The 13,135-nt window shown below is 47.2% G+C and overlaps 1 protein-coding gene across 6 annotated transcripts in view; it reads left to right on the forward strand.

Moving 5' to 3' along the window:
* The window catches only part of spag17 (sperm associated antigen 17), a 564,758-nt gene that overhangs the window by 184,755 nt on the left and 366,868 nt on the right, over window positions 1-13,135 (forward strand). For all 6 annotated transcript variants that reach the window (XM_070893521.1, XM_070893526.1, XM_070893524.1 and 3 more), the window contains one exon: window positions 1,250-1,360. In XM_070893521.1, coding sequence (XP_070749622.1) covers window positions 1,250-1,360 — 111 coding nt within the window. The remainder of the gene's footprint in view (window positions 1-1,249; window positions 1,361-13,135) is intronic.

The following is a 13,135-nucleotide window of genomic DNA, read 5'->3' on the forward strand; positions in this document are numbered from 1 at the left end:
AGGTGTACAAAATATTGAGGGGCCTGGATGTAGTGGGTAGTAAGGGTCTGTTTCCATTGGTGGATGGGTCTATTACGAGGGGGCATAGTTTTAAGGTGGTTGGTGGAAGGTTTAGAGGGGATTTGAGAGGGTTGTGGGGATCTGGAACTCGCTGCCTGGAAGAGTAGTGGATGCAGAAGCCCTCACCACTTTTAAGAGATGGTTGGATGGGCACTTAAAGTGCAGTAACCTGCAGGGTTACGGACCTAGAGCTGGTAATTGGGATTAGACTTTTGTTGGACGACGCAGATATAATGGTAAGTACTGCAGGGAATAGAATACAGCCAGGGTGATCTCCTGGACTAGTTTCGGTCGCCTGGATGGGTAGGAGAGGAATTTTCCCAGATTTTTTCTCCCTAAATTGGCCTGGGTTTTTATCTGGTTTTTGCCTCTCCCAGGAGATCACATGGCTCCAGTTGGGGTGGAGTGTAGAATGTTTTCAGTATAAGGGGTGTCGCAGGTGTGAGGCGGACTGGTTGGGCTGGATGCTCTTTGCTTTTCTGTCATTGTTCATAGGTTTATATGTAACCTTTAGGGCTGCTGACCAAAGGCCAAGCGGCTCTTTGTCGGCTGGCGCGGACACGATGGGCCAAAATGGCCTCCTCCTGCGCTGTAAATTTCTATGTTTCTAAGTGCCTGTTTCCATGGGGAGAGCCGGATATCTTAATCACTCCCATTGTTCAAAAGCACAGATATTTCCTGCTGTTCTATGCTGTTTGTTTTATGTTATTTTTTAACTTAAATGCGAGAGGAGTAATTTTATAACCTCATACCCCTGGAGGGAGCCTCGCATGCCATTTTGGTTGGACCATGATTATAAAAACCAATAATTTGTTGGCTGAAAAATTCAAACTTGCGTGGCTGGATTGTAGATGCAGAAAAGGCTCCATTGACGAGCATCACTTTTGGTGGTCCCCAGAGCTTGACGACACCTGAACCTCAAAAGCTTTTCAATGTCACTGGAAAGGCTGAAGAAATTAGTAGCTCAGTAAAAAAGAACTCCCACCAACTTTAAAGCAGTCTCAAATTCTGCTGACATCCTTAAATATTTGCAATGTCGTGACTTTAGTGTCTCAAGAATCACAACCTTTTGTAGTCCACTGACAATTTTTATCCTCCCTGTATATTCCAATCCATTTATAAATATATAATTAGTTTCCATCAAGCGAGAGAATTTGAAGAAAAAAAACTTTGTATTTATTTCTGTTAGGATAAATCTGACAACCTGAAGATTGATATAAAAGATATACAAAAGCTGCAGCACCGATCACTAACGGAATGGTGGTTTGCCGAGCAGTATGACCCATTTGTTCTGGTACAGGTAACCCAATCGTCACTAACTTAAGTAAAACCTGAAGATTGCTTTCAAATTACCTTTATGCTAAAGTATTATGCAGTTGTACTAAGAATATCAATGGAGGCATGCGAAGAAAATTAGATGATGCTAGAACTAGACTGCCCATATCTATCATTATGGTACCAACTGTATCTACAAGCTTTTTCAAGCTGCCTTGTCCGAGAAAGAAAACATTTTACAGCCAATAAAGCACTTTTGAAGTATAGCCGCTGTTATAATGTAAGGAAACGCGGCAGACAATTTGTGCACAGTAAGGTCGCTCAAACAGCAATGAGATAAATGATCAGATATCGTTTTAGTGATGTTGTTTGAGGGATAAATACTGGTCAAGACACCATGAGAATTCCCCAACTCTTCTTCAAATAGTGGCCATGGGATCTTCTACATCCACTTGAGAATGGTATTGGGTTAATGTCTCATCCGAAGGGGAAGTGTCAGTCAAGATTATGCGCTGAAGTGTCAATAACTAAAAGGAACTGTCTCCAGAAGCTCAAGATCAGTCGGGAGATCAGTTAATATCTGCTGCAATCAGGCCACCAGCCAACTTCCAACATGGGGATGACACTGCCAGAGACAGTGTAGCTGACTGTAACCGTTAACTTTTATGGCTGCTGCTCCATCCAGGCACATAGGTCATCTATAGTTTCACCTAGCTTGCTGTCTGTCCACAGATGTGTCAAACAGGTGACTGGTGCATTGTTCCATCGGGCCAATACTTGAATTTTTTTTCCCTGTTGAACAGCAGCATCGTGATATACCCATGCAAGTTCACAGCACTGCTGAATTTCCCGAAGTGCAAGGTTTCATTGATGACACTGCTTTGGCTGAATCCAACCCTTCAGTTTAATGCAGTGGCCCATATGAATTGAAAGGAGGTAAATTCAGCAGACAATAACCTTGGCAAACTTCTTTGTTAAACTTTATTGTCATCTATGTGATGATATCGTCCACAGAAATGGCATTTACCTAGTCCACGACCTATTCCCATGAAATCTGGATAGTTCACCTCTTCAGAGGGAGCCCCTCCAATTTAAAGAGAGCAACCTTCCTTTGCTTCAACTCTCTGAACCACCATGGCTCTAAGCCCTTGTAGTCTCCTTTGACATCTCCCAAATCCAGCTGAAAGAACTGACAAATTGTGCACTTGAACAGCATTGAAAGTACAAATGTCCTTTTAAGATACAGCAGCTCAAGTTATCCTATGCCTGCTGGCCTCCTTGCCCCAACACAGTCTAATCAAGCTGGGAGTACTGAAAAATCATCTCAATTAAAGGATCTCGAAATGTACCAGAAGATCCTGTCCATACCGCCGCAATGCGAGCTGATATTGAGCACTTCTGATTGTATTGCCACTGTGCACCAAGGGCACTGTCAGTCCTATCATTATTAGGTTATTTCAAGTGATGTTGTTCAAAGTCAACAAAACATTTGAAAGCCTTTCCTTTCTCCTGTAAATTTCTGACTACTTTTTTCAAGTTTTCTTTCTGTCTCCCTTTCAATGCACTTTCCATTTTTCTCTCTCCCTCTGGTCAGGAATTTTCTCGGAGCTGCTCCTGCTCTACCACCATAACCTCTCCAGAAGCGTGGTGGACATGTGTGAAAAGGATGTCCAACACACTCCCGTACAATTACACTGATGGAGCGGAAGTAGCTCCACAGAAATTCCTAGCCTCCCTCTCTCCTTTATTATTCACACTAATTTCTCTCATTTTCAGATCTGTATCTCTCTTCATTCAGACTCATAAGAATTAGGAACAGGAGTAGGCCATCTAGCTCCTCGAGCCTGCTCCGCCATTCAATAAGATCATGGCTGATCTGGCCGTGGACTCAGCTCCACTTACCCGCCCTCTCCCCGTAACCCTTAATTCCCTTATTGGTTAAAAATCTATCTATCTGTGACTTGAATACATTCAATGAGCCAGCCTCAACTGCTTCCTTGGGCAGAGAATTCCACAGATTCACAACCCTCTGGGAGAAGAAATTCCTTCTCAACTCGGTTTTAAATTGGCTCCCCCGTATTTTGAGGCTGTGCCCCCTAGTTCTAGTCTCCTCTACCAGTGGAAACAACCTCTCTGCCTCGATCGTGTCTATCCCTTTCATGATTTTAAATGTTTCTATAAGATCACCCCTCATCCTTCTGAACTCCAACGAGTAAAGACCCAGTCTACTCAATCTATCATCATAAGGTAACCCCCTCATCTCCGGAATCAGCCCAGTGAATCGTCTCTATACCCCCTCCAAAGCTAGTATATCCTTCCTTAAGTAAGGTGACCAAAACTGCACGCAGTACTCCAGGTGCGGCCTTACCAATACCCTATACAGTTGCAGCAGGACCTCCCTGCTTTTGTACTCCATCCCTCTCGCAATGAAGGCCAACATTCCATTCGCCTTCCTGATTACCTGCTGCACCTGCAAACTAACTTTTTGGGATTCATGCACAAGGACCTCCAGGTCCCTCTGCACCTCAGCATGTTGTAATTTCTCCCCATTCAAATAATATTCCCTTTTACTGTTTTTTTTCCCAAGGTGGATGACCTCACACTTTCCGACATTGTATTCCATCTGCCAAACCTTAGCCCATTCGCTTAACCTATCCAAATCTCTTTGCAGCCTCTCTGTGTCCTCTACACAACCCGCTTTCCCACTAATCTTAGTGTCATCTGCAAATTTTGTTACACTACACTCTGTCCCCTCTTCCAGGTCATCTATGTATATTGTAAACAGTTGTGGTCCCAGCACCGATCCCTGTGGCACACCACTAACCATCGATTTCCAACCCGAAAAGGACCCATTTATCCCGACTCTGCTTTCTGTTCGCCAGCCAATTCTCTATCCATGCTAATACATTTCCTCTGACTCCGCGTACCTCTATCTTCTGCAGTAATCTTTTGTGTGGCACCTTATCGAATGCCTTTTGGAAATCTAAATACACCACATCCATCGGTACACCTCTATCCACCATGCTCGTTATATCCTCAAAGAATTCCAATAAATTAGTTAAACATGATTTCCCCTTCATGAATCTATGTTGCGTCTGCTTGATTGCGCTATTCCTATCTAGATGTCCCGCTATTTCTTCCTTAATGATAGCTTCAAGCATTTTCCCAACTACAGATGTTAAACTAACCGGCCTATAGTTACCTGCCTTTTGTCTGCCCCCTTTTTTAAGCAGAGGCGTTACATTAGCTGCTTTCCAATCCACTGGTATCTCCCCAGAGTCCAGAGAATTTTGGTACATTATAACGAATGCATCTGCTATAACTTCCACCATCTCTTTTAATACCCTGGGATGCATTTCATCAGGACCAGGGGACTTGTCTACCTTGAATCCCATTAGCCTGTCCAGCACTACCCCCCTTAGTCCTCTTTTCCGTTTTATATATCTGTAAAAGCTTTTACTATCTGTTTTTATGTTTTGCGCAAGTTTACCTTCATAATCTATCTTTCCTTTTCTGTATTTCTTGATCTCCTTTTCTGTATTTCTCTTCTCTGTCTTGCATTCTGTCTATATGCTTCTGTTTTTTGCTATACATCTCCAATTCTGAACTTGTCCATCTGTCTGTCTTTTGTTTTTCTCTCAACTTCTCTGGAGACTTGGGCTCAACCATCTCATAGTTGCAGAACTGATCTTTTTCTGCAGAAAGCCATAGCTCTCCATTTCTCTTTTAAGGAATCCAATCACCATAGAAATATTTTTGAATTTGGAGCAAGCGAGAGACAGGAAATCTCAATAGTCTTGACTTGGTTCATGGAGCAGTGCTATGTCCTTGGATGCTCTAATAATGACTCCACGAGGCAATGTGTTGTACTTGAACTGTAGTGACCTTAGTCCTTTATTTGTTAACTCCAGAGTAAGGATCACACCTGGTGGCCTGCCTTTTATACTAGGCCAGGCACACCTGTACAGGTAACCTACAAGTTTCCCACTGCTGTGCCCTCTGGTGGCACACCTTGTGATAGTACCACCAGTGGCCATGACATCACTCTCCCCCAAGCCTTTGGTGCAAATCGCCTTTGCATTGACTGTGCTCTGGGCTTAGCTCTGTCTGGTTGAGCCATGGCAGGTCGTTTCAATCTTGGGTGAATGGTTGGTGCAGTAGAGTGCTGGTGGTTGCTGTTTGTGTGTGTGTCCCTGACCACTCCATTCTCCCCCTCCCACATATAGGTTATGCTGGAGGCTCAGTGCGTTCATATACTTTCAACTTCAGGAAAACAAGTTTGCGTTCATTTGTGGTTTAGTTGTGAGACCGGTACGCTAGGCTGGTGAGATATATTATCGATGCATGCTGGGGATCGGTGACCGGTGCGTAAGGACAAGCTAGTTCCAGAACTGTTGGATGGTGTCCAGGCAGTCTGGTGGTGGCGCGGTGCCCAGTGCTGGCAGTGGGAACCCAGTTGGCTCGAGTTGCCTGCTCTTGGGGCTGTTGCCGTGGTTCCTAGCGTCGGGCAGGTTCACAGATGCCTGTGACCTCCCTGTCTTTTCTTTGCACCCTGGGTCGCTGCTGCTCCCTGAGGGGCTGTCGTCTAGCAATGTACAGGGAACTGCTGACTCACTAGCCTGGGCGTGGTTTGGTTTGGGATCCTGGCTGGTCCCGGTCCCCTTTTGGAGGACTGTAGTGAGTGACCCTTCGTTTCTGGGCATGGCCTTGGTGACGATGGGATCTGGGGGCTGCGCCTTAACACAATTTGCTCTTTCAGACCCGTGGTGATTGGTGCCATCGGGTGCCTGAGAAGTGGAGCAGATCAGGGGCAGGGTGGCAGGGTCTCGATACCGGTGCTGTTGCATCGGTACCTCCTGAGATCGCTTGCTCTGCAACTCGTGTGTATTGCCTGCTTGTAGCCACACTCCATGGTACATAACTCTGGTCCCAGGGACGCAGGCTACAGCATTGAGTAGCTCACTGGACCAGTGTGCTCCCGATCGATGTCTGCCCGCTTGGCTGTGTGCTGTTAAAATCCTACATCGCACAACTTTACATTACTTTTTGTGGATGCTCTGTAGTTCTGATCGTGATCACACGACTTTTCCTCGCTGGTTGCATGTACACAATTCTGATCATCAGTTACACATTTTATATGATTGCGCAACTTTTCCTTGCTTAATGCATGTACACGACTCTGATCATCGCTTACACATTTTATCTCTAACTTAACAGTTACTATTACATTAGTTGAGTGTGTGGAACTGTCCCTTTAATTGTGGTGGATTGCAGGCCTCTTTTAGGAGAGCCTTGCTTTCTTCACCGCAATCCACTTCTCCTTTCGGTGCCACGTGTTGCTCCATCTGCGCTGCACCTCATGGTCTGGCCATTGCCATCTTTTTCTTGAGCGCCTCACCTCGTGGTTTGGGCGCCATCTTTCCTCCATCCACTATGTCGACTGCGGTGATCCTCTTCTACCACCGAAGCTGGGAAGTCGCCTTTGGATCCGATTTTCTTCCTCCGGAGTCCTGCCACTGGAGCCTGGAAGGTGCGTTCGGGTCGTCTCAGCTGGATCATCTCCACGCAGTCGTGCTGAGCGGTCTGTGCCTCGGGTGCTGTGCTGGTCTGCTCTCTGATGCCAGGTCCACCCTCAAGTGAAGGCTTGCTGTGCCTCAGAACACGGAGGACATCGATCGCTGGAAGGGTGAAGTCTTCCCACTTCCAATGGATCTTGTCCATCCACCACCTTCCAAGCAGCGTTGGTCCATCACCTGCAACAATCTACAGAGGTAACTTGTGCACCGTGCCATCATGGAGTACCTTTACATTTGCATTACCAATGACTGGGATAAGTTCATCGGTGTAGGTGCGCAGCTTTGCCTGAACCGGGACCAACTTGGGTTGTTCAGCTTGATTGTCCCATAGCCTCTCAAAGTCTTCTTGATTCATTACTGACTGGCTCGCCCCTGTGTCCACTTCTATGAAGACTGGAATGCCATCTATCTCGACTTCCATCCTCAACGGGGAACACTCGGTGGTGCAGGTAAACATGCCAAATACCTCATCGTGGGGCTGAGCTGCCTATCTGCCTATCGTTTCATAATTTGCGCTGGATTCATGGCCATCTGCAGACTCTTCATCAACACAGAGTCATATTTCTTTTACACATTCGCTGGAGGTGGTCCTTTGTGCTGCAGCCCTTGCATACATAGTCTTTAAAGCGGCACTGGTGAGCCCTGTGATTCCCTCCACAACGCCAGCATGGAGCTACTCGATTAGCTCCCCTCGGCGGACTCTGAATTAAGGGACTCGGGGGCCTGTTCTCTCTCTCCTGAGAAGGTTCGCGTTCTACAGTGCAGCCTCTAAAAGGTGCCATTCTGTGCACAGTACCTGCTGGGTTTGAGTCCTGAGAGTGAATCATCTGCCTCGAACCGCAGGTCGAAGTCGTGAATGCCTGGCTCACAAAGATGGTCTTCTGCAGTGTGACTGTGGTATCCGCTGACAATAGCTTATGAAGAAGGCACTCATGGCTGATTCCAATGGCAAAAATGTCCCCTTAGTGCTTCGTTGAGGTGGTTGCTGAAATCACATGGTGCCGCCAGCCTCCTGAGGTCAGTGGCGTATTCACGATATCCTGGCCTTCGCTCCACAAAAGTTTACCAATCATCTCCATCCGAAAATTTCTCCAGGATGCCCACTGTTCGCTGCATCTTTGGGTTCGCTATCTGTATCTCATCGCCAGTTGTTGTGTATGGAGAAAGAGTCAGACTGAAAACTGTGAGCTCAAAGTAAAGTGTGACCTTAGTCTATTATTGCAGGTCTCCAGAGTGCCTCTCCAACCTGTGAAGCGTCCTTAAATACCTGTGCTCTCAAGGGATTATGGGAGCCCTTGGGACTCCGGGGAATGAGCCCTCTGGTGGCTGTACAGAGTAAATACAAGTCCACATGTATAACAGCTTATGCATCCAGGAGTCTGTCTAAGGCTGAGAGAGCCAACAGCATGATTGATAAAGAAGCGTTATCGTGTGTCTATGAGGTGAAGAAAATGCATCAAGACCTGTTTGGGCTAAAATTCGAATTGGAAACTAACCATAAGTCACTTATATCCCTGTTTTCCGAGAGTAAAGGGATAAATACCAACGCATCGGCCAGCATCCAGAGATGGGGGCTCACGTTGTCCACATACAACTACGCCATCCGCCATAGGCCAGGCACAAAAAACTGCGCGATGCTCTCAGTAGGCTGCCATTGCCCACCACGGGGGTGGAAATGGCGCAAGCAGCAGATCTAGCCATGGTTATGGAAACATTTGAGAGTGAACAATCACCCGTCACTGCCCGGCAGATCAAAACCTGGACAAGCCAGGACCCCTTATTATCTCTAGTCAAAAGCTGTGTGCTTCACGGGAGCTGGTCCAGTGTCCCAGTAGAAATGCAGGAAGAGATAAAGCTGTTTCAGCGGCGCAAAGATGAAATGTCTTTACAGACAGACTGCCTTCTGAGGGGCAATCGAGTACTGGTCCCCAAGAAGGGCTGAGACACCTTCATTAATGACCTCCACAGTACCCACTCAGGCATCATAATGATGAAAGCGATAGCCAGATCCCACGTGTGGTGGCCCGGTATCGATGCGGAGTTAGAGTCCTGCGTTCACTAATTAATACATGCTCGCAATTAAGCAATGTACCCAGGGAGGCGCTGCTAAGTTTATGGTCTTGTCCCTCCAAACCGTGGTCTAGGATACATGTCGACTATGCAGGCCCGTTCTTGGGTAAAATGTTCCTTGTGGTTGTAGACGCGTACTCCAAGTGGATTAAATGTGAGATAATGTCAGCTAGCACGTCCGCTGCCACTACTGAAAGCCTGCGGGCCATGTTTTCCACACACGGCTTACCCGATGTCCTGGTGAACGACATGTTTTACCAGTGCTGAGTTCAAAGAATTCATGACCCGTAGCAGGATCAAACATGTCACATCTGCTCCGTTTAAACCAGCGTCCAATGGTCAGGCGGAGAGAGCAGTGCAAACCATCAAGCAAGGCTTGACGAGAATAACTGAAGGCTCACTGCAGACTCGCCTATCCCGAGTCCTGCTTAGCTACCGCACGCGACCCCATTCACTCACTGGGATCCCATCTGCTGAATTGCTCATGAAAAGAGCACTTCAGACAAGGCTCTCCTTTGTTCACCCTGATCTACATGAACAGGTAGAGAGCAGGCGGCTTCAACAAAGTGCATACTATGATAGCGCAAATGTGTCACGCGAGATTGAAATCAATGATCCTGTATTTGTTTTAAATTATGGACAAGGTCCCAAGTGGCTTCCTTGCACTGTTGTGGCCAAAGAGGGGAGCAGGGTGTTTCGGGTCAAATTTTCAAATGGACTCATTCACCGGAAACAGTTGGACCAAATCAAACTCAGATTCACGGACTACTCTGAACAATCCACCTTGAACCCTACCTTTTTTGATCCCCCAACATACACACCAGTGGCAACCGGCACCACGGTTGACCACGAAGCAGAACCCATCATCCATAGCAGCCCTGCAGGGCCCAATACACCAGGCAGCCCAGCAAGACCAGCTGCACAGCAGCTGAGCGAGGGCCCAACAAATGATTCAACAACACCAGCTTTCACACCGAGACGATCAACCAAGGCAAGAAGGGCCCCAGATCGACTCACATTGTAAATTGTTACACTAGTGACTTTGGTGGGTGGAGTGTTGTTATATATGTAGACTTGTATTTACTCTGTACAGCCACCAGAGGGCTCATCCCCTGGAGTCCCAAGGGATCCCATAATCCCTTGGGAGCACAGGTATTTAAGGACGCTTCACAGGTTGGAGAGGCACTCTGGAGACCTGCAATAAAAGACTAAGGTCACACTTTACTTTGAGCTCACAGTGTTCAGTCTGACTTTTTCTCTATACACAACAACTGCTAAGTGCGATTATATAGAAAATGAAGAGAAATGGCACTGACATATGCTAGCGGTGCAGAATTTCCATATCATGTTTTCCGAATCATGATCTGGTTATGTTAAGTATGTGTAAGATAGGTAATGCTACAGAGATCTATGTGATAGAATAAGATCTATCTAGTTTCAAGTTATAAGAATTTCTTTGTTATATATTTTATATGAATCTGTAGCTAGGTCTAAGTACGGAATTTAAATTGAAGGCCATCTTTGTTAAGAATCCCTTTGTCTTGATGCGCGGCCCTGAGTGTAACATAAATCTGCCATCCTAGAGTGGTAGACCTTGACATTCAACGAGGAAATGCTACCTTAACTCGCGCCTCTCCTGGGCCCCAATCACATCGTCCCACGATTCAAAGGAGCATCGTGCGGCCCGACCCGGCATTCGGCATGGCCCAGAAGAGGCGAGGGCCCAGGGGCAGCATGGTCCAGCTCACACTGCAATATGTGTGTGCACTAGGTTCGTGCAGCAGAGCTCGTCTCCAGTCGTCTTGATTAATCCTAGCCACGGGACCAAGACCTAGCTCTGTCAAGCCCGTGTGGTGGCTGGTGTGCAATGGCTACCACACGTTAAAAAAAAAAAATCCACACACAGACATATTCCACCCTTCAACATGTCGTTCGGGACCTGGAATATTAGGTCCTTCATTAAAACACCTATGAACTCATCCCTTTTTGGCGTGGAAGCAAATCATCCTCAATATGAAGGACTACCTATGATGATGATGATAATGACAATACCTTAAGTCTTTGGCCACGGAATTTGGCTGTTAAGGCCAGTTTCGACAAAAAAACGGCAGCTGCCTCAAGCGTGCAATACTGATTTGATGCATGCCCTGCTATTTTGGACATTGCCGCTAGACTGCACACCCTCTCCAAATCATGCATAGCAGAACGTGTGTTCAGCTGCACGAGGGATCCCCGCCAGCAGTGTCTAAAGGGATCATCAACAACTTGCACGTGACTTGTCTTTTGATTTCTACTGGCTCTTTGTAAGTTTGTGCAATTGTTTGGAGCTTTCTACAGTTATTTAAAGTTGGTGGGATGATGGAGAGTTGCAGCAAGTGATGATGGCCTTGCTTCTGAATTCAAAGGTTCTGCTCAGACCACTTGCTCCCAGTCATCGGGGGCTCTACTTGCAGCACCCCCTCATGCTGGAGTATGACAGAAAGATGGAGCAGAGGCAGCAAAGAAGAAGACAAACTGCTCGCAGAGGGAGGAGAAGGAGAGGAAGGAGGGCTCTAAGCAGAAGGCCTTACACTTCGGAGAGCACTTCTCCTACTTGCACTTAAGCTAGAATCAGTGTATTCGGAGGCTCCACTTCACCAAGGAGGTGTGTACAGTACTCTGCCACCTCCTGGAACCAGACCTGCAGCCTCAGAGCAGGTTGAAGGCAGCATTGCTGGTGGCCCTCAGTTTTTTCATTAGCAGGTCCTTCCAGTCAGGAGCAGAGGACATAGTTAACATTTCCCAGTTTGCTGCATCCGGAGGTCACAGAGGCTTTGTACTCCAGAAGGGACTTCATTGTCTTCTCTCTGAACAGAGAGAAACAGGAGGAGCGTGCATGTGGCTTTGCCAGGATATCAGGCCTCTCCATGGTGCAGGGAGCCATGGACTGCACACACATGGTTTTGCAGGTGCCGCATATCAATTCTGAGATGTACTGCAACTACAAAGGCTACCACTCTCTTAAAGTGCAATTATTGTGCGACCACACCCAGCACATTATGATGGTGAATGACTGGTATCCTGATAGCAGTCATGGTGCCTTCATCCTGTGCCAGTCCGGCGTGCTATCAATCTTCCAGCCACCATGTTGAACTCAAGATTGCCTACTCGGAGACAAGGGCTATCTGTTCTACACCTGACTGATGACTCCAGACCGCAACCGCACCACTCAAGAACCCTCCATTACTTGTCGGAGTGGTTGTCCCATTTTGTGGTGGTCTGCTGCATCCTCCACAACTTGGCCATCATGAAGGCGCATTCCTTTCCATCTCGGGGTCCACGACCACTTCAGGAGGAAGTGGAAGGGGTGGAGGAATAGGAGGAGGAGGAAGTGAGGAGGCAGGCAGTAGATCCATGTTCTAGATGACTCTCTTTGAGTGCCTGATCAGACTCTGCTTCCAATGAATGAAATCCCAGATCCCCATGCCCATCCCTCTGTCTTGGAATATCACAGCATCCTCTGGGCGCAAAGCTGAAATGAGAGCCGCCACAAAACATAATCTATAAATGAATCAATCCAATATTACGTAACAAAATCCATTAATCACCCTTGTGCATTCCTTTAATGTCTGACTTTCGTGTTCCTTTGTCTATTCTAATGCTCCTACACAGTGCTATCCCAGTGGCTGCAGCATGGCTGGTGGAAGGCTGCTGATTTTCCATGGAGGACACTGCAGATGGCCTTGCAAGATAACATCGAGCAGCTCAGGGCCTAAAAGGCCTGGCTGTAGACTCTTCCACCTCAACATGGGTGGCAGTAGTCTGGGCTGGCTGGCTGACTGACGGGCAGTAGCAAGGGCACTGGTGGTGTGACAGGGGTGAGAGCCACTGCCACTCCCCCGGGGTGCCACCTCAACATTCCAAACCATCTTTTGGAGCGCAGATTACTAGACTGCTGTGACACTCTGCAAGCCCTTTTCGACACTCGTAAATCCAACTACAATGGTAGCAGTCTGAGCTTTCGTGGCAGCAAGCTGAGCCTGCATGAGAGCTGTATGAGCTTCCAGTGCAGCAGTCAGATGTTGTGTCGCTTCCCCTTGTGCTGCAATGGAAGCTGTGATGTCGCCCATCACACCCAGCATCATAGTTGAGTCCACAAGTGTCCAAATCAGTGC

The sequence above is a fragment of the Pristiophorus japonicus genome, chromosome 11 (genome assembly GCF_044704955.1).
Source record: "Pristiophorus japonicus isolate sPriJap1 chromosome 11, sPriJap1.hap1, whole genome shotgun sequence".
Taxonomy (NCBI): Eukaryota; Metazoa; Chordata; class Chondrichthyes; family Pristiophoridae; genus Pristiophorus; species Pristiophorus japonicus.